General features: G+C 42.0%; 1 protein-coding gene across 1 annotated transcript; it reads right to left on the bottom strand.

Moving 5' to 3' along the window:
* On the bottom strand, window positions 1-26820 carry LOC310793824 (uncharacterized protein). The gene is made up of 10 exons (XM_083655719.1): window positions 26683-26820; window positions 23211-23414; window positions 22879-23031; window positions 21594-21641; window positions 21336-21415; window positions 20849-20945; window positions 20513-20599; window positions 16325-16615; window positions 14023-14102; window positions 1-471 (listed from the first exon to the last, which is right to left on the bottom strand). Exons 1-9 carry the CDS (start codon window positions 26714-26716, stop codon window positions 14050-14052), a joined length of 1047 nt encoding a protein of 348 aa, XP_083511845.1. The 5' UTR covers window positions 26717-26820; the 3' UTR covers window positions 1-471; window positions 14023-14049.

The raw sequence follows: 26820 nt of genomic DNA, 5'->3' as shown, positions 1-26820 counted from the left end.
CACAGGCAGAATCTTTTATTTAAATTCATTCATCATCACAGTAATCTTTCAACATAACACATATTTAAATAGCCTACATTAATGTTGGATAGATGATTTGTTTGTCCTGAATGTGACCAACTAAAAAAAGAAGTGAAAACACTGAAAGTTAAAGTGGCGTGCTAAATTGATGCAAGAACTGCAAAGCAAGTCTAACAAATCTATCTTGTCTAGTTCCCCCCCTTTTTTTATTTTACAAAAAATACAAATCTAGTAAATTGTGAGTGAATCAACATTTTTCAATACTCAACAAATACATTATTTTATATAAAGCTGATAACTACAAAGCTAAGCTGTTTTAACGGTTAAAAAAAGGTCACTGGAACAAATTGTTTTGAAACAAGGAAGTAACAACCACCTAACGTTGTGAAATATTACAGAGAGCTGTATTTTTCCACTGCTTCCCATGAGGCTGTGAAGTCCTACTTCAATCTGAAAGAGAGAATAATGAACAGAATAGAAAATTAGAATCAGATTAATTTGAAACCCAAATTATTTGATTGAAATTCACTCTGCTGACCTGTGAACTATAATTGCTCAAAAGCACTGTGCTGACCTTAGTTATTGTAAAGCCCTAATTGGCGGTCATTCGATTAATTGTATTGTCTTCTCATCCATAAGCATTCCTTACTGCTGGTTTGCTGGAAACAATGCAAACAATGCATCCTGTCCAACAGTCACGTGCCCCACAATCTTTTGCTTTCTCACTTTTAACTTTCAAATGGTAACGTCTGCTTTGACCAAGTTCATGTGGCCTTTGCCATGACCCTTGACCTCTATGCAGAAACATCTGTTTGAGGGAAAGGATACCTGACGTAATCCTACACCACATCTATTGATGTGATTTACGCTAAAAAAAAAAAGCTCCTCCAAACCAGTGTATGCCCCTTAGGGTGGTGTGACAGCAGGGTTGGGAGGGTTCATCTCAGAGTCATTGGTTAGGTGACGAATATGATTATGTAATACATTAAAGGGATACGCCACTTTTTCTGGAGTTTCGCTTATTTGCCATAACCCCCCTACATAAACAAGATACACACTGCCTTTACTGTCACTCTCCGCACAGTATACAGTGAGCTACAGTCGTCAAGTTAGTTAGGATCGCCATGAATGAGAATGGAGAATAGAATGGAGACTATGGTACAGCTGTTCAAAATTGACAAAAACACACATCTCACAGCGCAAAAATACATGTTGTGCTTTGGGTACTCACCACGAGATGAAATAGTTAGGTGAAACGTCATTTTCAGAGTAAATCCCCACATCGGGTTACTTCCTTGTTTGCCTGTAACAGCGCTTCCACTGGAAACAGCGCATGCGCTCTATGCCTGGTGGCCATGTTTACAAAGTAATTCCGGCTATCTATTTACCTTAAAAAATAACATTTCTCCGCATGTTGGATTAATATTTCATCGCGTGGTCAGTACCCGGAGCACAACATGTATTTTGGCGCTGTGAGATGTGTGTTTTTGTAAATTTTGAACAGCTGTACCATAGTCTCCATTCTATGGCGATACTAACTAACTTGACGACTCTAGCTCACTGTATACTGCGTGCAGAGTGGCGGTAAAGGCAGTGTGTATCTTGTTTATGTAGGGAGCATATGGCGAATGAGCCAAACTCCTGAAAAAGTGGTGTATACACAGTATATATATATATATACGGTATATAATGTATATATATATACTAACAATCTCGCACGCTACGCAGGCTCGATTCCTAGGCTCGCCCGCCCTGCAGCTCGCTCACTGTGCGTCACATATGCGAAGGATGACATCACTGATGACATCATCACTGATGACATCATCACTGAACTTATATACAGTAGCCTCAGCCAGGAAGGATGACATCACTGATGACATCTCACTGATGACGTAATTAGGGCAATCACCTAATTAAAAAATCCGGCTCCGCCAGGTCACCCGCACGGGTACTCTTTACACCCCCTGAAACTGAAAGATTCAGCCCGATTACACGTAAAATGGCATAGCTGTGGCTGGCCAAAATTCTTGAAATAAACAAACATACAAACAAACAGACAGACAGAGTCCACATTGCCAAATGTATGTACCGTACACACACACACATATATATATATATATATATATATATATATATATATATATATATATATGACTGATAGATGAATTGCACTGTGACAATCAATCATTCAATGCCAACCGTATGTTTCAAAGAAGTGTTTTCTTCTCACAACCCCCATGCCTATCTGTTGCCATCGTAGATTTGACCTGCATTAATCTCAACTGCAACCAATATAAAGGAGTTTGGTTGGGGACCGGTAATGTGACTACTGAGAATAGGCTCAAGTTGCAGGTAAGGCCTCACATACATCTTAGTCTATGGCCGTGCTGAGTTGAGCCATAGGGATAGATAGGGATCTGCGGAGACCAGTTAGCTATACTATAGTGAAACCCCGGCTGCTGAAAGACTGGGCATTCCATGGGGGATTTAGAAAAAGCTGAAGTGAATGTGATGCAGGGATGTTCATCCTTCTCAGTCTGGCCTGCAAATAGAAAAGCTACAAATGCCATTGGGGTGGGGAAAATAAATAAAAATAGAGGTTTGTTGACTTTCTCTACTGGGGAGATTGAACTGCATTGTTTGTGCAGTGGAAACCAGTTTGAAGGTTTAGCCTATGTTTTACTCCCACGTGTCCTTTCTTTATTCTAATGTTTTTTGTGTCTAAAGCCAAATATGTAATGTCACCACACTGCCATTTGCCCTCTAAGCAGATCAAAAAGACAAATCTGACATTAGAAATTCTATTTGTATTGCCATTGATATAATATAACATTGCTGCAGGCAACAGCTAATTATTGAAAACTGGAATTAAAAAATAAGAAACAACAAATGATGTCTGACAAGTGGACCTGTATGTATTTGGGGGAGTGATAAATGTCTGTATTGGGGCTATTGACATGGCACGAGATGGGGCGTGTACAAAAACAGAAGGAGACACAACTGGAACAGCAAACAACATGATGGATTGACTACTCCAAGGTTAAGTAGCCTTCACTAGAATGCAGAGTTATGGCTCAGCTGTATCTGAATGAATCAGAAGAATCAATATATTTCAATTTAGAACATCTAAGAAAATTCCCACATTTTCCCAGACTCTCCCAGAAGTCATACATAAATGTGGGTCACATATTTGGGTCAAACAATGTTGATACTCATGCTTTGTAGGATTTGTGTTACAAATAGGGTCAAGTTAGGGTTAGGATAGGTTCAGGTAAGGTCAGGGTGAAGGTTAGATAGTTGGTAGAGATGGAGAAAAGTGACCCTTTGTTGAACTTTTATCAGATAATTGTTTAGTATTGGACAATCCAAATAAAGTGTTACCTAAAATGTGTTCCCTATACTCACCCCTGATATATGCCTAATGGTACAACTGTGGAATAAACTGATGATCAGGCTTGAGCTGCAGCTTTGTTGAAAATGCTTAGGTTGTTTCGACAGGTATATTTCAACGTTGAATATCTTAACGTCGCACATCAAAGGAACCCTAAAGTTGTAACATTCTAGTGACTTCATGCAACCTCAGCTGTAGTTCCACCAGGGGAGCAGTTCTCTTTAAACTGTGTGTGAATGGTGAGAGACAAAGCTGTAATAAAACGACGATGGCGTGGCAGTTTGTCAGCTTCTCAGCTTGACACTCTATAGGCTGAGGAATGCGGGGCTGATGCCGGAGGCCATACCAGCAGGTGAATGTCCGTCTGTCACCGGGCCGACTGATCACACGAGTCCTGCCAGCCGTTCAAAGCCAGGACAGGAATGTCTGAAACAGCCAGCCTGGATAAGACAGGAGAGCAACGCAGCCCAGCTCCAGCACAAGTGTGCACTTCATGGGCTTTGTAAGCTGCTGGGGTCGCAGCAGGTTATTGCAGCCGTGAGACCCATGGCGTCTTGGGACGTGGGCATGAAAACAGTTACTTCTTTGTAATATGAAATGTTTTCAAAGATCGTTGCGATGGCAGAAGGAACTTTTGACTATTTCACAATGGTGCAGGTGGTTTGGCGACTCAAATATCACTGTCCACTTTCAAGGACAAACTTGAATTTGTGAATGAATGTTCCCTGCGCATCACACCTACACACCAATCTTGGGGAGAACCCTCGACAGGTGATGGGAGGCTTTATTAGATCTCTAATCCAACCTTTGAGGACTATCCCAAGCATTTATTTTTGCTAATCCTGTCCCGAAGGGAATCTGCTACATAAACAAAGCTTAAGAGCTCATGTCCACAAGTTGATTCATGACAAACTACTTTCTAAAAAAAAAAACGACTTTCTAAGCGACAGTAAGTTGACATTTGTTCTACATGAACAGTAGATTGTCCGACAAATGACATAACAAAGCGTACCTAGTTATTTCCAGTGAGTGAGGGAGTGAGGTGTGAAAAGAGCGCAAAGCGTTAGTAACTATAGTGTAGGGCAGGCCACACACTGTGGTGTCAGTCTGCAGATCACAGTGTCAGGGGATGTGACCGACCACAGCTAAAACTGGAGCAGAAGATGTGACAACTAAGCCTGCACAAAGCCACAGTGTTGAAAGAGACTTTGCAGGATTGACGCCAGTGATATGCTCACTGGACGCTAACTTCCTTTTTGCATATTACCGACAGATTAATTTGGCTTTCTTTTGTTAAGACGAAAAACATGCTGTAATGAAGCAGAAGCGTGCAAATTGAATTAAATGTAGCCCTACAAATGCCTTCTTGGGTACTTGGTAGGCACCTGCCAAAGCATGGAAATACAAGGGAAGAACGAAGAACAATTTGACACTCTTTGTCGTGAAATGTCTACAGCCTAAATAGTTCAGGTCAGAGGGTAGCGCGCTTAGACATCTCTCAAAGAACAAAGAAGGTGCTTTTAAGTGACCACTTCCTTTATCCTGCTTTTAAACACTTGACTTGTATCTGTTGAATCATTCAGATGTGTGTTCCTCGGGCAGAAAACTAATTTGGATTCAATTGGAAGGGCAAATTGATTCACTATAGACCAAATCAGCGGGATGTTTACATTTACTTCCGGGTACCCCTGAGGTCCACACATTATAATGGCGGTGGATGGCACAAACTGACGTGTTGAAGACAAAAACAGACAAAGAAGACAAAAATGGTTCGTCCGTGTTGTGTTGTTGTTTAATATCATTCATAACAACACTTTCACTAACGTTAGTGGAGACCAGACTAGCTAATTTACCTGTTGGACCAGACTAGAGTAGACTTGAAGCTAAATTAAATTGACGTGGCGTCAGTAGCTCTGTCTGTACCAGGCTCTTTCTCGCCGAGAAGAGCCTGGTGACGCGAGGTTACTCTGTCTGTAACGTAAAAAAACAGCGAGTTTGACAGTCAAACAAACGTTATTAGCTAGCTAACACTACATAAAACAAACACAGAAGAAAGGCTAGATACGTCGGACAAGCATGTTTACCAACCGTTTAACCATTTAAATTGAAAGTAGTCGGCCGAAAACAACGAGAGGGTTTGACAGCATTTATTTGACAACACGCACATTTAAACCTGCCGCCTTCCCCAAGTGGTACCCGGAAGTAAATTTGTTTACATGGTGACGTCACGGTGATTTGGTCTATAGGGATGGGCATTTTAAGTCATTTCAATATTCGAGTACTCTCATTAACTAATGAAGGAGTACTCGAGTACACGTTTATTAACATAATTAATACTAATAGCGTCCTTTTTTGCATAATAATACCGATGTCCGTGTCCGATGGGAAACAAGCGGAGCCAAAGTTTGGCTACGTTAAACTATCGTAGGCTAAATAGGCCCGTAAGAATATACTATGGTAATGATAGAGCAGGGGTGATCTGCTGTGTAGGGGCTTTTCACACATAGGCCTGCATTATGGAGAAGTGTGTGTCTGTCTCATTTGCATGGGGAATTTCCCCCTGCGTTGTTAAAGTGCGAGTACTCGAATGATAGAAACGTTACTCGAATAGTAGCATTATGAACGAGTACTCGAGTACATGAGTACTCCTTACCATCCCTAATTCACTACCATGATTGCACATGAGAGTGAGAAAGAGAGAGAGAGAGAGAGAGAGAGAGAGAGAGAGTTTATGAATGTATTGAATGTGTTGCTGACGTCTTCTTCAGATCCTATCTACATTTTGTGAGCTTTTGGTCTTTCCCGCTGAAATGTATACCGCTCATCACAGCCGCCGCGACACCTCCGCCTCTGCAGAGACTTGCTCAGTGACAGGTAAAGAATGTGTATGCGAGTTGACTGACATTGGGGCCACATCTTTCTCTTAGCAGTGCGTGTGTACCCTTTAATTAGGATTGTGTGACCTATGACCTTTGGAAAGGGCTTCAACCCGGGAGCCTCCACAGGTCATGGAGCCCAAGCGGGACGAGGACACACCCAGCGGTTTTGTGACGGGACGCCTGACACAGGAAGCAGACACTTGAGGTGAGCATGTCATATTCAGACGTAAAGGATGGTTTCAGTACCTTTTTTTTTTTTACAATATATTTATTAACATTTTTCTCATGCGGTACAAACAGACATACATATTACGCATACAGTAAACAAACAGACAAACATAAATCAAAATCACAAAGGACAACTTCTCAGACATAAGGCCATCTTTTGTACTACATACACATATCTTGAAAGGGTATTAAAATTAAGGTGTTGCATTATTTTACAAAAATTAAGGTCAGATTAACCATATTGCGAGGTTTCATCATGGAGTACTCATTCCTCCTCTTCATCTGACAGATCCATACTTTTCACAAAGGTAGTAAACGGTCCCCAAATCTTTTCAAACATATTCAATTTCCCTTTTTGTATGTTAGACTTTCTAATGGTAGAGTCACGAGCATCAGTCTATACCCAACGTGTAACACTTGGTGCATTAGTCTTTGTCCAATACATTGTGATCGATCTTTTGGCGTGAAGGAGATACATATCTATCACTTTTGCCGTCCTTGTGGCCTTCTGGGTATATGGCTTCAGTATGAGTTAGGTGAGTGATTTAGTGTGAAAGACTTTCCACACACAGCACAATTCATCAATACATGCGTCTATCGGCTACAGACGTGGAAGCTTCCATGTTGTCTTCAAGTTGCCCTCGTTCGTCACTGTCTCAGCGTAATTAAACTAAAGCACAGCGTGACCTTGTAATAGGGGCTCATGTGACCTTGTAATAGGGGCTCATGTTCAAAACAAGCTCGCCTAAATTGTTTGGAGAGCAATCGAGTTGTCGACTTTGCCCCATTTTGTTTGACGCACAATTTTTAACATGACAGGACATTAAAAAAAAAATGGCAGCCCGGAGAAGTCAGAGGAGAAAACACCAGAGGCAGATTCACTCTCTTTTTAATTTGTGCAACTGTCACTTATATGACCGGCTAAACTCATAAATGCTTTTTAACTTGTTTATGGCCATTTTAACAAGCGAAATTGGACTATTTGTTTGCTTTGACCTCTGCCACAGGAAGTATCGCAGTTTCCATTGCAAGTCTGTTACCTTGTAGTCCATAACACTGACAGCTGTGTTCCCCAAGAGGAAATCCTGACCAATGATTTATTGCTTATTTATTTTAATTTTTATTTGGGGGGAGGGATAGATGTGTAGGACTTTGGCTAAAAACAGAAAATATTTTCGTTGTTGGTAAATACATTTGAAATAATTTCACTATGGCTTTTATATAAAGGGAATAGCTAAAACATAATTAAGGCTATACGACCAGGCCTGTATTTATTGTTATAGACTCTATAACAATAAATACAGGCCTGGTATTATAGTCTTAAATATAGAGCATGTTCCGCCAGAGTGGGTGAATTAATTAACTTACACCCTTGAGTGACCTGTGTGTAAATTCACCCTTGTGGCCATTCATAGTACTGTATTTAGACGTTCCAAATAAAGTGTGTTTGGTCATTAAAGAACAGCCCCTAATAAAAAGCCAGACAAAGACAGCTGCATGATGGTTGTAGATAAGAGTTTTTCTGCCTCCCAACCGGAGGTGAATATACTCTGCACACATACCAGTCATCCAACCCAGCGTATCAGGTTACACTGCTTTGTAGGTTAGCAGTGATAATGGGCCAAAAAATAGAGTCTGTGAGGAGTTTTATGGTGAAATAAACAGCCAGCGATCAAGTGTGTGTGTGTGTGTGTGTGTGTGTGTGTGTGTGTGTGTGTGTGTGTGTGTGTGTGTGTGTGTGTGTGGGTGGGTGGGTGGGTGGGTTTTTTCTAGATATTTGAGACTAATAATTATATCTATATAAAATCTTACACAGGGTTCATTTGGCATTGATTCCCAACCATGTTAGATGATTTTGAAGTTGGTCATTAGTCTATATTTTGACAGAAACATGCTTATCAAAACAGCATAATGTCCATCCATTTCTCTTAATAATGACCCAATTAATTTGGAGGTTCTGTAGTTCATAGCCAGATTGCGGGACCTACAGTATAAACACATCTACTATCCAATTTCCAATTACCCTTTTTCACTTCCCACCCAATTCACCCATTTTGTGTCTAAAAGGCAGGTAACACAGCTGCATTAACGAGACATTAACGAGGGCCCCCGGCACTGGATCACCTAAATGGATTGGAAGTTGGAAACCCCCATCAATGACTGCGTTTACATGGACTTGAGTATCCCGGTTACTGTCGGGGTTTTGGAGTATCCCGTTTTTGTGTTTGCGCATGTAAACATCATATCCCGATTTCAGAAACCTGGATAAGCCCTTATCCCGGTTTTGAGAAACCTGGTTATGCTAGCTGGAGTAGGCTACTCCGAAAGAACCCGGGATACTGCTGCATGTATACACCTTATCCTGCTTTCTGACTGTATAGAGCCACCTGCGCAGGCGCGGCTTCAGTCAAGTCTCACTTCTGGAGCGATGAGGAAATGGAGTTTTGAGTTTTGTCTTTCAGTGATGAAATAATTAAATGCTTGGCAGCTTAGATAGGAGAAGTATCGAAATGCTGCCCTATTCAAGTCTCTAGTATACAGACTACAGGGCGAAGGTGTTGTGACTAAAATGAAAGCAAGAAGCTGCGCGCAAACAGGGACAGACCACCATGAAGACGGAATCCAAGGGAAACGCACGTCTTGGCCCAAAAAAGGTGAATGATGTCACGTCACACGCACCCAATATAAAAAAAAATAATAATAATGACCCCGGTTTGTATTGTAAAGATCACAGGCGCCTGCACAAATAGCATGCAGTGATCAGTACCCGGGATACTAGTACAGATCATGTATACAGGGATATGAGTAACCTGCTTTCTCTCTCTTCCATGTAAACGCCATATCCCGAATATGATCAAAACCAGGATAAGCCTCATAACTGGGATACTCAAGTCCATGTAAACGCAGTCAATAATGTCTTGTGTTACTTCCTGCTTTTTAGACACAAAATGGGTGAATTGGGTGTGAAGTGAATAGGGTGAATAGCATTGTGAGGGTGCCATTGACAGGACCCATTGACTACATAAATGTGGGTTGGAGGGGAAAAAAACACATTTACAGATTATTATTATTTATTTATTTTAGAATAGCTAAAAGTGATTCTACAGGGTTAATTCTGAGTGACACTGCAACACTGGCTTACTTTGCCAAGCCAGGATACCATGCTACGCAAACACCCCAGAGGTTCACGTGCTGCCAACACTCAAATGATCCTTTTTGCAAAATATTTGACTGGTACTCTAAGGCCTACAAAATAACCCTACAACCGGAGGCAGAACTCGCCATCTTCGGCTGCTCGGAGTCCTCACTGAACTTCCCAACAGCTGTGCAACAATCTCTGACATTGGGGACAACTGTCACCAAAAGACTCATTCCGAAGGAATGAGTCTTGCCATCTGTATCCAAACGCCTTTAAAAATGTCAAGTTTCAGGTTTCGGTTTGTTGACCAAAACTGGATGGTTTTTGGTAGTGTCCTCTAGAGAGAGAGTGGCGTCAGCGGAGGACCAAAATGCGAGACTCATTAGCCAATGAACAACCAGGAATGGGTCTCGTGCTACTTTTGCATGCTAAAATAAAGCTGATAATGTACAATTTGATTCAAGGGGGAAAAAACCCTTTCAGAGTACAACACAAACTGTCTATTTTGCTGCAACTCGACAGTGCTGCTTAATCCAGGACCTTACTTCCTGGAACTCTTGAGAGTAAAAAACTGGTCCATTGAGGTGAATGGAGATGTCGGAACTCTTCTATTGTACGGCTCTGGTTTTTTGGTAGGAAAAGCTAGGGAGGCAGGAGAGGGGGGGGGGGGGGGGGGGGCAGACCTCCACCAGCTGTTTCCTCTCTATATGTTTGGAGGCAGTGTCATCAGTCTGCCTTTTCCGACAGTCCCTCCCTCCTGTAAAGCTGCCCAGGTGTAATGGCCGACCTGACCACATCAAACCTCACCAGCAGGAAGCTTCCGCTCACTGTTATTACTGAGATAAGGATCCTGCATTCACCCCATGCATCCACCATTGTCATCCTGCCGTAAATCTATGCTCTACACCTGCTGCGGGGTCCCAGGAAAAGAAGACCTTTGTTATTACTACACAGTAGGCAGAAGTGCCAAATAGCTAAAGAGTAACAAGAGTGTATCATTTATGTTACACTCTCCACCTTCTTCATTCATATATTCAGTGTTTGTTTATTTGTTGGCTGGTGATTATTTTGTTTTGAAAGGCTGGAGGTATGCATGGAGTTACAGTATGAGGGCTGGATACGCTCCTAAGATCACACACAAAGGCTCATGGGAGACAAAATACCCTGCTCACCAGCCTCAGATGCTCGTTTTCCATGACCTGTCTCTGAACCAACACTGCCGTGGCAATTAAAACAAGCGGTTTCTGGCTCAGCACTGGCCTTGTTCATGTCTCAATTTAAAATTCTCTGTCTGTCTGTCTTTCACTCTCTTTCCCTCGGCTGCTGACTGAGATTTTCATCCCAGGCGGTAGGGATGGTTTCCTCCAAACATCGGCCATCAAACATGAAAGCCGCACGCTGACTGGAAAATAACACAGTGGAGTCCCAGGTCTAATTATACTGCTTTACGACCTGTCGGCTCGTATCCATTATCCGTCGGCGTAGAATGGTGAGTGGGCCTTTCAACTTCAGTTTCCAGCTTTCTCATCACTGCCTAAACCAGCTGGGATTGAGCCGACGCTTCACTTTTTACCTTTTCAACTCGTTTTAAAAATGGCATTATTCACCGGTTTACAATGTGTGTTAACTGTGTTTTTTGAAAGACGGCAGTAATGCAAGCCATAGACTGGTTCCTCACCATCTGCTGAGGAGATGATTCACCTGTCTTTTAGGGTGCTTTCTCACTGGGAACGATTGCTTTCGTTCCGTTCCGTTCCCGAGTACGATTGCCCCCCCCCCCCCCTCCCCTCTCCCCTGTTGGTCTACTTTCACATTACACATTTTCTTCCTCGCTCGGGAACGGAATGGAACCCTTGCAGAGTACACTTGCGTCATCAACTACGCCTGGAGTGTATCCTCGCCCGTGTGTTGTTGTCTATGTGGTACCCTAAATAGAGCTATTTCCTTTACATAGAGGCGAAATGTGAAAACATATTTTGAAAATGTAGTCCTTTGCATAAAACAGTTTGCCACCCTGATTTAGAAAACACATCTGTGCCATACTCAGTTTTCAGTGTTTTGGACTAAATAATGCAATAATAATTAATGTCATTCAAATAGACACTATAGGCAAGGAACATAAAACCATATCAATAATCAGCGACAGTGACAGCTTACCACGAGGGCTTGCACAACCAAAAACACTGTAGTATTATTGTGCAGCATGTTTGAGAAATGATATACCATCATCTCCAGCCAGGTTGACTGGCTATAATGTTACATGTATGAGAGACCGCAAATGACTGTGCCAAAGGTAAACAAGTTATTACTTTCAAAATTATTTTGTCACCATCTAGTTTCTCCATTTCAAGCATCGAGCAGTTGCATACATCTCATAAAATGCATCCATGGTGAATGTGGGCTGTTATTTGGCTCTATATTCTGACAGCACTGAAATAGAGTGTTTGGTCAGTAACTTGGAAGCCCCAACCCCCCCGCTGTCCTCTATCTCTCTCATGTAGTCCTGCATGCAGGGTGGACGTATCTCCGTAACTCGTGGAGACTCACGGATGGCGGCGTTGTGAAAACTGTTTTCCCTCCGTTTTTGAAATGAATTGATAGAATTAGAACTGCTGATTTATCAACAATATACTTTTATATACACTATACATTTTATACAGTTCTACCAAAGAATCTTAAAAGACGCCCTCATGAAACAAAAAAATAAGTGAGTGAAAAGTGAGTAAAAGGGATAGCCTTAGAGAGTGAGAAGAACTGACAGCCTATGATGGAGATGGAGACGGCAGGGATTTCTGAAGATGGTTCATCTGAGTGAAAAGGGAGGTGAAGTGTGACGGCTAACCCTCTGCATGTGAGCGGCCAGGCCTCAGATCCTGGCTTATCATCAGCTGTTAAGAGCAGTGTGAATTCCGCCGGTCTTGGGCCCCGGGCCCGGGTGCAGCGCGGCCCGGCTTCTGAGCAGAGAGACAGCACAGGTGCAGAGGTGGCCCCTCTGCATCCTGAAGCACACGATGATTAGACTGAGAGGGTCCAAGCTGCTACTCACGTCAGAGGAATCTCCTCTGCCAATGGAAGATAGAGTGGGAAGGAGCAAAGGATGGAAGGAAAGAGCCCACTGTGCACACATGGCACCGTTACAGAAGCAGGAAGCAAGGAAGCAGAAGAGGTGATACAAAGAGTATTGCTAATTCTAATGGATAATAGATAGTTTAAAACAGTGGTTCTCAAACGTGGGTTCTGGGCACCACCAGTAGCCTTTTTCCGTACAAAAAGCTGGGCCCGCACGGCTCGGCACGGCCGCCAGGCGCGGCTGGGATAAAGCATTTCCATTACAAACGCGTGAAGGTGTGTCTTTAACCTGGTGACGCACTTGTCTGAGTCGATGACATTCAAAAGCAGCGGCGCTGTGCAAAAGTTGTTGGTAACGTTAGCAAGCATCATCATGGATTTTCAGGCTGTTTTATTATTTTACTTGGCATCTATCGCTTATTGATAGAAAAACGACAGGATGAAAAACACAGATAAGATGGCGAAATTAATCGAGAAGAAGAAGAAGGAGGAGAAGAAGAAGAAGAAGTAGAAGAAGAAGAAGGAGAAGAAGAAGAAGGAGGAGAAGAAGAAGAAGAAGAAGAAGAAGAAGAAGAAGAAGAGTGCTTACAAGGGTCCCTGAGGGGCTCCAGGGGGTCCCCAACAAATGGATGAATTGTTAAACTTCACCATTATTTAATTTACAATAAGTTAACACAATTAAATAATGTAGAAGAATGACTGTTTTGATCATAGATTCACTGGTCATAGTCAACTCTTAACAATAGAAAAATATTCTCAGATTTTGGCTCGACTCCCATCTCATGAGACAAAAACTCATGAAATGGGGGGTCCATGCTATGTACTAAATTAAAGAACTACTCATTAATATACAGTAATATAATATAATATAATATAATTAATTAATAATAATAATATAGAATGATATCTCTGTAAGTATGCTATGATGCTGTCCCATGCAGCCAGAAGTAACACTCAATTTTGGATGCACTGGCATCTGAAACATCACAGAACAAGTTTACAGCTTCCATAGTGTGTATTTATAAAGCATTGGATGTCAGACTTATCAAAGTGATTTACAATTTTGGGAACCAGGGACACGCACATTTGAATAACGTTTATATTTATTGGTTATGACTCCTCTATTTATACTATGTTAATTCAGGATGGGGAACTGTAACACGGCACTCCCAGTGGTCGTTTGCGGCCTGCTGACCTGCGAGGGGGGGTGGGAGGAGGGAGAGCTCTCTCTCTAACAACACCTGAGCTGGTTAAGCGGTGCAGCAGCTGCAGCAGGGCATCCGCTGTGGGCTTACCATGGTTCTGAGGCACAGCAGGGGGTCTCACACCGGGTTGTCGAGGGGAACGTCAGAGAAGACGAGGATCTGCTGCCAATCTGATCGAAAGACGGACAAGTCAATGGGTGACAACGGGTGACGAGCAGATATGAATCACGATGTAAACTCAAGAACCACTTGCATCCGCTGACAATTCAAGTCGGCTCCGTGCACATGCATTAGTTTGACACGTTTACGTAAAAAATAAGCCTTTTTGTTGTGAATAATGAACCCAATGTCTACTTTCCACTACAATGTCCATGGAAGTTGTGGGACTGAAAATGCTCCAAATGGGACTTTTTGAGTATATGTGGTGAAAGGTATATATATGTATACCTCTTGGGCGTGGCTCCTATGGGCAATAAGATCCAGACTATTATATTTTGCCGTAAAAGACTTGAGTTTGAGTTGAAAGTAAATTAATTGAGAGTAAATTCATTTCTAGTTATTAGTTCACTTTCTTGTCACCTAATTAGAGGAAAATGTGTTGAAATGTGATGTGGCAGTATGTTGGAATTAGGTCAGGATAAGGACATAGCTAAGGAGCTGTCACTGTCTCATGACTATTCTGTCAACCCCATGCAGGGCTGCAGTGTGTTCAACACGCAACACTGTGCAGTAGCAGCACAGGCTACTGCTGTCACTTATGTAGTTCTTAACGTAAGTTCAAGCCAGGAAGACTATAATATCCATTTACACTTCCTTAATTCACTTTTTATATCTCCACTCTTCAATCTACTCACAAGCTCATAATAAGCTGTCAATTTCCGGGTTTCAATGAACAATCAGCTGGTTGCCGCCCAGTCTTTGTTAACCAATAGCATAGTGTCACATCGCTGCTCTCATCACCTCTAACCCCACACACCTCCAGTGTAAGCCTATCACATTGCTTCTCACCCCCGTCGTAAGCCAATTGCTTGGAGGCGGGTTCCTTAAATATGCTTTTTTCTGTCTCATTCAGCCTCTCAAACACCGCTGCTGTCAGGCTCGCACCCTCCTCCTCTACTCCCGGTCATCGCAGACCTATCCGATTCTTCAGTCGGAAGAGTCTCATCATGATGAGTCTCAGAAGAAGATCACCAGCACCACCAGTATCTAGACTCCACAGGGGGATATATCTGGATGCTGATCTGGGCTGATGCAGCTCTCTCAAGATCTCCCTGCGGTGTCTAACCGCCAAAGACTAATAACAATACTTTATTCTCATCATTCTTTCTGTAATGCATCATTCACTTTATTTGAATAAATATCACTTTATTCATTCTTTGGTCTCTAGTCTCTCCTGATTGAACTCCACCCTGACATGATGAAGACACTGAATCAGTGGATGATGAGCGTATACTCTGCACAATGTGCCGGGTTCTCAAAGAAACACAATGTGAGTTCACGTGATCAGTATGGTTTACCAGGCTAATGCAGGGTAGCTTTTCTCTCAAATCATTCACATCAATGATGAGAAGAGAAATGATGATAACCATCTTCCAACAAGTCATATCTCTTGTTAGGAAGAGTGTGAGGTGGGAAAGACACTATTGTTCAGTTAACATGATTAGCAGAGAAAAAGTAATTTCATAATCAGTGGCCTTCTCAAATTATCATGAGTAGAAATCTGGCACGCTTCACGCGCTCCTTCCTAGCGTCCCTCGCTCAGATGCCCGCAGCTCGCGCCCGCCCCAGATTCAGCACCAGATCCGGCGGATCTCCCGCATGTTTGTGTTACAGTGGTATCGTTCCCCATAGAAAGATGGTTTTATATTGTGTTAGTTGATTTTATTTGTGTGTATTAGCTACATAGCTAGATAAATCATAGAAAGATGATTTTATATGGTGTTAGTTGATTTTATTTTTGTGTATTAGCTACATAGTTAGATAAATCATAGAAAGATGATTTTATATGGTGTTAGTTGATTTTATTTGTGTGTATTAGCTACATAGCTAGATAAATCATAGAAAGATGATTTGATATGGTGTTAGTTGATTTTATTTTTGTGTATTAGCTACATAGCTAGATAAATCATAGAAAGATGATTTTATATGGTGTTAGTTGATTTTATTTGTGTGTATTAGCTACATAGCTAGATAAATCATAGAAAGATGATTTGATATGGTGTTAGTTGATTTTATTTTTGTGTATTAGCTACATAGCTAGCTAAATCGCATCACATTTATTTACTATGACGCCCTGATGATATGATCTGCAACTGGCATTTCCCGCTTTTTTAGCGGATGACCAGATGCTAAGCTTTGGGCCCCAGAGTAAACTTTAAATAATTACACCAACCTCTTGCTGCTTCCCCAGTCCTGGCAGCATTGTTGCTGTTGTTCTTGTTTGCCTCCTTCGGCGACTCCACTGAGGTCTTGGAGACGGCCTCTTCATCATCGGTCTTCTCCTCCAGGCTGAGCAGGCTCTGCTCCAGAGGAGCAGCGGGGTTCTCCTCCACGCTCTGCTCCACAGGAGCAGCAGGGGTCAACGCAACAGTGTCCTCCTTCGCTTTGTCCGCAGAGCCGTCTGGGGACACGTCCAGGGCTGCAGGGCCAGGGCTGGGATCAACAACAGCTTTGTCAGCCTCCGCTGTGGATGACAACAGATACAAATCACAATGCTGTGTAAGTGGTTATCAGGAACAATTATGCTGGTAATCTGGGTCCAAAATTAACACCCGCCAGTGACAAATGGGGGAACATGTTGGGTTATTCTCAACTGTTAATTTGATTCGCTATATGGCGGCTGTAGCTCAGGAGGTAGAGCGGGTCGTCACTAACCGCTTTGGATAAAAGAGGTCGGTGGTTCGATTCCCGGCTCCTCCAGTCTGCATGTCGAAGTGTCCTTGGGCAAGATACTGAACCCCAAATTGCTCCTGATGGTGTGCCAGCACCCTGCATGGCAGCCTGCCGGCATCGGTGTATGAATGGGTGAATGTACCTACTGATTGTAAAGCGCTTTGGATAAAAGCGCTATATAAATGCAGGCCATTTACCATTTGCTATATAGTCCACAATAAAATACCCACAGTGCACTGCAATTTCTAGTGAATAGATAATGTACCCTACATTTTCTCCCATATACCACAATGCAATGCTGTCATGTTTACCAAAGGAGAAGAAGAGTGAGGTAGTGTCCAAAACTCGTTTGATCACTCCCCATATAGCTCACTACAGTATATGATCAACACTACATGGGGAATAGTGAGTGAGTGAATAAGTGAACCATTCTGAACACGGCTAATGTCCAGAAAGATCTACACTGTTACCTGTTAAGAGATATGGCGACACATTCCCGGTGTTAAGCCACCAAAACATGAAGACGAAGAGAAAGAGAAACTTCATGGAGGTCAGCGTTGCATGTCCATTTTTATAGAGGGTTTTAACTTGACAACAAAAACATTCTAAATTGAGTCCCCGCTCACTTCCTGTTGCAGTGTTTGCTATGGACATAAAAGAAAAAAAAACATTCAAGTGCAGGACTGACCATTCCGTGAAAACCGTCTATACAGCTAAGCGGCGAAAACAAAAGTAACGATGTCGAGTGAATATTTCTGCAGTTTGCCGAATGCTGAGAAAAAGGAAGTGCTGTGGGGTCGCGCTCTGGTGAAAATACTAAATACTAAAAAACTTTAGGTAATTATTTTTCATCAAATAAAGCATGATGCAGTTTTATGGCCGGTAAAAAATACTTTTGTCCGGTAAATTTTCTCAGGTTAACTGCCAATGGCAGATGAGTCAAAAAGTTAATTTTGGAACCTGCTGGTAATGCATGGTGAATGCAGTTACAGCTTGTGTAAGGTAAGTAAAAAAAACAATAAATAAACCACTTTAAACAGCACACATGCTGAAGCGTATTAGAAATTGTAGGACAAACACATTCACTTGACACAAGTTTAGTGGAAACTGTTGCAATAAATCATTTGTGTAATAGGCTACTGTTACATTTCCCCAGACCCTAAACTTCTTCAACAACAGTGTATCATGTCTGCATCAGCACGCCTTGTATTTAGCTGTCACATAATAACAGCATTTCCCCCCACATGGCCTGAAGTGGTTGTGCCCTCTCTGACAGTCAGGGGGATTTCTCCTGGGCTAAGCCATCTGAGAGGGGCCACCATGTGGGTAATGAGGCGGCTGATTAGTGAGCAGGTCCTAATGAGCTACAACCATGCAGCTGTTGGAGGCTGTGGGAAAGTATGGTGGCCCCATCATTATCTGACCCAGGGTTATGAGGAGGGAAAGGGGAGATGAGAGGGAGAGGAAGGTGACCGTTGTTCTCTAGACATTTAAACTGTGCCATCACTAAAGATGGCTCCTCTGCTACCTGCAGAACAAACCCCCTCTCTGGAGGACGACTGGGGCACTCCTCAGAGAGAGCACCCTTCCTGAATGACTCTCAGTACTTATGAGGTATTCTTGGTCCAAATGTAATATTTAATATAAGGGTCATTCATTGTAGCTGTATGGAACAAGTGCGTTACAACAATCCCATTCCAAGCAGGTCTGACAAAAATGGGGAAGTTGGCAAAGCTATTCTAGCACCAAGACTCATCACACTGATCTCATTCTCACTGACGTGTGACATCAGTGACATTCAAGCTGTTTCCTCTTCATGCAAAAAGAACATCTCAAAATATGCATAGGTGCCTCCCCAAATCTGCTGTGTGTGTGTGTGTGTGTGTGTGTGTGTGTGTGTGTGTGTGTGTGTGTGTGTGTGTGTGTGTGTGTGTGTGTGTGTGTGTGTGTGTGTGTGTGTGTGTGTGTGTGTGTGATTATGCGTGATTGTGTATGGGTGTGACCGTGGGTTGTAGGTTGGGAAACTACAGGGTTGGGTTGTGACTATGGTACAGTGTGAAACATGATTGTGATCATTTTTGGTCTTCTCTTTCCTTGCAGAATGTTCTATTAGTGGCAGCAGGCTGCATGTTAAAAAACGTCTGCGTAAACTACAGTAATATACTGTAGCGCAGAACCTTTCTTTGACTGGTTTTTAACTTGATTTGTTGAGATTTGTATCTCTATCTTTTATTCTTTTATTCTATCTTTTTATTCTTGGTTGTTCTATACTGATGTTTTCTTGTGTAGTATGGTATTGTATTGTTGTGTATTGTGGCATTGTTCCCTTCTCTGTTTGCCTCCCAGCCGTGACCTCAGTCAGGACCACAATGGAAATAAGTTTAACGACTTTATTGTGATATCCTGATGAATTATTTTATACTGTATGCTTGTTGGTGTATTGTATTTTTTGATTTGTCAGTCATTCATTCATTCATATTCCAGAATCCATCAGGTGCCAAGTGTCTGGGTTGTTTAATTTTTAGTCTTCACTTCAGTATGGATACATTGAAGAGAAAATGAGTAAGTTTGAGAGTAGCTAACAAGCAGTCACCAGCAGCTACATTTTATGCCTCTCCTTGCCATTGAAGTGAATCAAAACAGTGGCTAGGAGGCCAGGTGCACAGTGACCTGGCTGCCCATCTGCTCTGAAGCTTTCTGAAGACAATGTTGCCTTATTTATTTCCCATGAGAGGAAAAGAACCATTTGAAAAGTAGCTACTTTTTAAAAGTGGCCATCAACACACTGTCTATTTAGACAAAGTGTGGCCCAGGGCAGAGAGGCGGGTTCAGACACGACTCTTCGGCAGCTCACCCTGGGAAGACCTCCAGAGAAAATAACAACATTTCATCCATTCTCAGACAAAACGGAATAACAAAGGGGTTAGAGCGGAATAAGCAATCCTGTATTTAATTGTCTAATTGTCTAAATTACTAAATTTACGGCTTGTTAAGAACGTATCGGCAAACATCCAACATTCACAAGTGTTTTAGTTCTGTTACCCAAAATCCGTATTTTAGCTCACAGGATAATCAGGGTTTTAAAACTGCATACCATGCTCTCTGCCATACTTCATGTTGTAAGGCAAAATGACTGGCAACCACTCTAAAGCATATTAGGTATAAGCTATAGTTATGGCCAGCTGACAAGGCTAGTGATTTTTTCACTTGGCTTCCATTTCCCTCAAGTGGTGGACTTCAGTATTGCATACTGTACCAACTTAAAAAAAAGAAGAAGAAGAAAAAGGAAAATAAGAAAAAAGAAGTTTGTTAGTTGTGTGTACACTTTCCGTCAGAGAGATTTCAAAGGCAATTTCGTTGCATGGAAGGTCTTACGCTATCTCATTTGCAAATTTCACACATGCGTCATTTTGTGGTAGAGCAGTGTATGACTCGTGCTCTTCACACGTTTGCATTTCCTTTTCCTGTTAATAATAAGGAAATATTCAACATGCAGGAATCTTTGCACTCAGAGTGTCTTCACACTGTCGCGAGCTGTCGGTCTGTCGGTCACGTAGTCTACTTCCGGAACTGATGTTGCAAAAAGAGGAAGCAAAGTGACACAAACATTTTGTCCATTAAAACAAAACAAAAAAGGATGTCTTCTCTCTTGTCCCCTACTTGCCTGTCCCAAGGCTCTTGTCCTCACCTTTCTGCTCCTCCTGTCCCTCGGGTTTTTCCGCTGGTTCTTGTGGCTCCTTTGTATCAGGTTCCGCAGCGGCAAAGGTCTGCATACCTGAAAAGTGAGTGTGGTGTCAAATCCAGGTTACTCAGTAGATAGCAACAAAAAAGCAGAAATGATCATATTTCTGTGATATTAGAGCAGTACAATAATCAACTGTGACGATGCTGAGAAAGATTGGTTGTTTGTAGCGCGAGGGGCTTCTCTGTAAAGTTGGTCTTGTTTGTTGATGCTGTGTTTGACTGACTGACTGACTGACTGACTGACTGACTGACTGACTGACTGACTGACTGACTGACTCACCATTCTGGGACACATTGTCAACATGCATGTCAGGCTGTGCGGTGTTGAGCGGGATCTGGACATCGTCCGGCTTGGACCCCAAGTCAACAGAGTACCGCTGCAGGAGCAGAAGGTTCACAACACACACACACACACACACACACACACACACACACACACACACACACACACACACACACACACACACACACACACACACACACACACACACACACACACACACACACACACAGACACACACACACACACACACACACACACACACACACACACACACACACACACACACACACACACACACACACACACACACACATCAGTACCTCCACAATAGTGTGTGTGTGTGAGTGTGTGTGTGTGTGTGTGTGTGTGTGTGTGTGTGTGTGTGTGTGTGTGTGTGTGTGTGTGTGTGTGTGTGTGTGTGTGTGTGTGTGTGTGTGTGTGTGTGTGTGGTAGCGGTGGCTTGGGGGTTTTGCAGAACACTCACCCTTGCTCTCTTGCGACTGACGTAGCAAGCTATTCCAAGCACAAGGGCTGCAAGGACTATCACAATTAAGATGATGATGCCTTAGGGTAGTAAAACAATTCATGTGTGAGGACGATGAGGAAGAAAGATGAAGAAAACATCTGTCGACGACAGTGTGACAATGCAATGTTTTATATGGCCCAGTATCTCTAGCTTGAAACTACATGCACGGTGGTTGGATAAGCTTTGAGGTTGAGGTTGCATTTAAAAGTAGCTCACCGGTGCTGTCACTCATCTCAGTTTTCGCTTGAGGGATGACGGTTGTAGCTGATGAAAACAAACAACATTATATTATATTTTTTAAATTAGAAACTTTTAAATGAAGCAAACGGGCATGCAAACACCAAACAAAAACACATGCCTTTGAAATATGGGTGGCAGGGAGCGAAATAAGTAAAGATAAAATAAATAGACAAATAAAAAAAAAGGGGAGCCTGAACATCCAGTATAAGCCTGCTGATGATAATCAACTGGCATTCACAACATATTCATAAGCCATTTGGGCTTTCAGAATCCAATCTGCTACCGATTACTGATTCAAATGCGTAAAATTGTCATCAGAAACATCCACCACTGGAAAATTCAAACTCAGCTACTTTAATTTTTCTTTATTACAGAAAAAATTTGCTTAGTATTTGGGACAGAGAGATGCTTCCCTATCACTCCACATTAACATCCAACAGTATTGTGAACATTTCAAAATAGCAAAAATGTATAGCAGGCTGTGTGGGAACAACTCGTTTCTGTTACTGAATCAGTCTGTCATTGGCTTACAGTACTCTCATTACAACACAAATCTACAGTATGACTAGTTTGTGTCAAGATAAAATATAAATTCTGTTGATATTCATAGCTGTTAAACGGTATTGATAGGGTATGTACCGGTTGTTGGACACAATCTATTCTAAACTGTACATCCCAACTATATTGTCATCATGCATGTGTTAATAGTAATGTGAAGAATCCAACATCATCTAATATTTATTCACAGTTGTTGAGAATTATTAATTAATACACAGGACAAGATGTTACTATCCCTTGTGCCAAAATCCGAGGAAAAACACATTTAGAAGCCCAATCCAGAATAAAACAAGCTAACAGGCTAACAAACTAATAAACAAGACACAAATCACCAGTTACCTAGCCAACAGCAGTATGAAGCATGTCATTGGGGTTTTCAAGTGGGCACCTTCCTTCACCGACGTTTCGTTAAGTTAGGCCCACGACACCTCAAGAAGGCTTAACGGTGTAATCCAGCGTCCTGGAAACACCCCCCTCCATGCTACCACCGCACAACTGCATATTACCTCACTATCTAAGCCTAGCTATCCAGGTCGGTTCGGTATGACATTCCTGACTACACCACCACTGTCAATGATTCAGCCCTGTTGATGCGGACCGTTAATCATGACCAACAACAAACATGATTGACGGTCCACAGAACATTGTATCATTTTCCTAAATGAGAGAAATCTATCTAAATTAATAACAACCCACGGCTCACCTTTTGTGATTGTCTTTGCGGTTTGTTTTGTGGGAGGGCTTGAGGTAGGTTGGGTTGGGGCTGGAGAGATGGTTGGAGGAGATGTGCCTGGGGTGACTGTGGTACCTTCAGGAGTGACTGTGGTACCTTCAGGAACACCTCCAATAGTTGTTTCTTAACAAAATGTAAGGTAAAGTAATTCCATTATATTTTAGTGCCATATTAAGAGTTTTAAGCATATTGTGATGATTATCGCAACAATATCATTAATCGTGATTATTTTGGACAGGATAATTGTGACATGAAATTTTCATATCATCCCACCCCTAACTGTATATGATAATTATTCTCACCTGCCGTTGTACCCTTTCCTGTTGAGGGTGTGGTTGGGCTGGTGGCGTTTAGGGTAACGTTGGAATTCTTTGTCATTTCCGTGGTGTTGGTGCTGGTTGAGGTGTCGATCCTGGGCTCTGTGGTGGTCATGTTGGCCATTGTGGAGTTCATCATGGTGGTGATGTCACTCGTGTTTTGTGCTATGGCAGAAGCCATAATAAGACCTGTGAGAAAGGCCAGGACAATTTCAAAAGTATCTGTTAAGGGAGTCCAAATTTAAGACAAAGTGGCTAAAGCCAAATTGCAAAATTGCAAATTGACTTTCTTGCCATATGAAACCAAACCTGTCATCATCAAACAAATTCAAACTGATGTAACAAATAGCATCAAACTAAATGCTTTACTATACTAACAATAAGTAGCTGAGTAAGTTTCTCTGGCTCGAGCCGATTTCTTGTCATCAGTGAGTGCGTTTACATGCACACTAATAAATGGATTATTATCGCCTTTCTAGAGTTACCCGATTATCAATGTGGTCATGTAAACAGCATAAACCCATATCATTTACCGGATAAAGTCCGTTATTAGTTTATGAGAAAAATGATAAACACTCGTTTCTGCTGATCATCAGTTTATTCATTGCAGTCAATGTCCATTCACGCACTTTGAGATGAGTTCCCGCTATTTACTATACTAAAGTCAGAGAGTGCGCTGCTTGGAACCCGACGGAGTGCAGTGCTGAATTTCATGCAATTCAGACACACGGCACATGCATAGTCATAGTACTGGCAACACAAAAAGTGGTGGCTGGGTTTATCTCAAGAACCATTCGTCAACTTCAAACTTGGGGGGTGGGTGTGCTGCTGGGAACCCGACAGAGTGCAGTATCAAATTCCGTCGAGTTCGGACATGCGCATAGTCATAGCACCACCTACTGGCAGCACAAAAATGGTTTATCTCGAGAACCGTTCATCCGATTGACTTGGCAGGTGCGCTGCTGGCGAATTTCATGCAATTCGACCCATCAGAACATGGCTTTCATGTATCTCAAAAAACGTTTGTCCGATTGACTTCGAAATCGGTGGTTGAGTTGCTGGGCACCCGAGAAAGTGCAGTGTCCAATTTCATGCAATTTGACCAATTGGGGGAGCGGAGCGGTGTCCTCCGTCTCTGGCCAGTAGGTGGAGCTATGACTATAACTGAATGTTGGCATGTAGATGTCTTCAGGCCAGGATTCTCATCAAACATGTGAAGTTTGGGGCAGATTTGACCATGTACCATTGGGTTACAAACCACTTCCTGCCAGTATGTGGAACTATGACTACAGTAATTACACAAGGTCGTATGAATGGTTGTCGAGATAAACCACTTTCTGTGTTGCCAGTAGGCGCCATGCCTATAATGCGCGTGTCCAAAATTGCACCAAGTTCCCAGCAGCACACTCGCAAAGTGTAAAGTCAACACGTTTCTCAGTTCTCGAGATATGTGATCAACAAAGATACAGACAGACATACACAGATGGTCCTGCCTTTATGGTTAGATTAAAGAAAAATAAAACTAATTTAGTGGAATAGTAACAGGATAGTAGCATAGAATTATTCATTAGTAATGGAATTTCACCTCTCCCAGCTCCTTTTTTTTTTATTATCAATTTATTTTCATATGAGATTCTAACTATAGGACGAATCAGTGTGACATCACAACATCAAAAAAGTACTTCCGGGTGCCACTGCAGCAGTTAACTTAAGAAATAAAGCTGATAAGTTCTGCCAAACAAACATTACCATCTCAAAAACGATACATCACATCCATGGCCTATAGGCATAAGCAAACTAAGCAACTGCTAAGAGCACTTGATTTATCTCGATAATATCGAGAAGAAATATTATAGAGACACTGCATAGCACGTCATCATTCAGAAACCACGCCCAAAATGTGGGGAAACAACCCCCCCCCCAATACTGGCGTTCGCCTATGTCGCGTGCATGGTCGTGTGTTGCACACAAAGATCATATATACGGAAGTTGAACACTCCAACTTACTTCCTTGACAGCTAGATACACATTTTTCTTATCGCCAATTCTCAATGGCTTCCTTGTTTTGCTCGGGAGTACAAAGAAAACTTAAATTGCCGATTTTTTACATTTGTTGTCTGCGCAGCCCACCACACACCTTTTACAGTACCACACACACCTCCTTACAGTAGTGTTTCAACTGACTCTACCAGAATGCCATGCCCATTCGGACTTATAGTATTATTATTATTATTATATTATCATACTTGGAAACCGTTTTATAAAAGCAATATAGCACTCGAGCTGCGTGTGTTGTGGCATATATCATATATTTGCCACAACACACTGGCTCTCATGCTATATTGCTTAATTATATTATATTATATGTCAATATTAATCATACAATATCACAATATTGTGTTGTACAGACTGGTCTAGTTAATACTAGTGTTTTAATCAATTCCAACTGCCTCTGTCAGAGCTGGTGTTACATCCATACACAATGAAAAGAGAAGATGAGAAAAAACAGAAAGATAACGGTATGTTTCCAATACAGATGGTGTCTGGGCGATATGGCAAAACAACTAACGTGTGTTAGATTTACAGGTACGATTGATCAAGCATTGACAATAGTGAATTAATGGCAGCACGGAGGTGGTGGGGGCCGCAAATCAAATTCTGCTTAGGGCCCCATAAAGGCTTCGGCCGGCACTGATCACATCGCTTCTTTTGACATTCTGAGTGAGAGCAAAAGTAGCTAATGGGTCTGATGTATAATATGTAGTGTAAAAGTTGTGTGAACTGTCACAGTTTTTAAAATGAAGTGAATTTAGTAAAAATTCTAGAATGAGACACTCAAGGCAGCGGCTGGCTCCATAGGGTCCCATTATAAAGGCTGGGAAAAAAAAACATAAACTGCGATTTCTCAAACAGTAGAAGAGATAATTTAAAGCTGAAAGCTGAGTCCTAAAAGTGGTCATTCATTTCAAGTTTAAATGGAGTGTCTAGCTTAAAGTATGAAGGAGTAGTTAGAGTTCAAAGAGGGCATGGTTTCACCATGAACTGCTGTTTGAAATAAACGGCAGTTGTCCCCAGTAAGCCGTTTGTTTACCAACACCGATCCCTCGTATTCATATTATTACTATTTATAACTTATGAACTCTATGAATCTAAATGCTATTCCCCTGTTGACTCCCTGGTGGGACCCCAGAGAGCAGACCACATTCATTTTGACAACACAGCTCCATCATCATCATCATCATCATCATCATCATCATCATCATCATCATCATCATCAACTTTTATTTTACCAGGCAAGTTAGTTAAGAACAAATTCTTATTTACAATAACGACCCACCTGGCAGGAGGCAAAATACCTCCTGGGGGGGAGAGGAAAAGAAAGTCAAAACTAAGAGCTCCACCCTTACCATTTAAGTCTAAACAGGTCAATTTAATTAACAAACATAAAGAGCCTTACCCAAGATAAAGACAGTAGGACCAATCCACCGCATTTTAAGTCACTGTGTGATGGTAGCAGCAGGTTGGAAAAGTTAATTGCTGCGTATGCTGTATATGTTATCAGAGCTCTGTGCCCCAGTGCTGATGGTTTACACTA

Source organism: Poromitra crassiceps, assembly GCF_964638095.1.
Source record: "Poromitra crassiceps genome assembly, chromosome: 19".
Classification (NCBI taxonomy): Eukaryota; Metazoa; Chordata; class Actinopteri; order Beryciformes; family Melamphaidae; genus Poromitra; species Poromitra crassiceps.
This window is presented reverse-complemented; position numbering and strand designations above follow the sequence as displayed.

Bases quoted from the DNA above. Each gene is read 5' to 3' on its own strand.
- LOC310793824 (XM_083655719.1), bottom strand. From the start codon at position 26,716: ATGCGGTGGATTGGTCCTACTGTCTTTATCTTGG. The intron at 23,032-23,210 runs GTGAGAATAATT...CATTTTGTTAAG, and splicing joins AGGAAAGGGTACAACGGCAG to AAACAACTATTGGAGGTGTT. The intron at 14,103-16,324 runs GTTGGTGTAATT...TCTTTCGATCAG, and splicing joins GACTGGGGAAGCAGCAAGAG to ATTGGCAGCAGATCCTCGTC.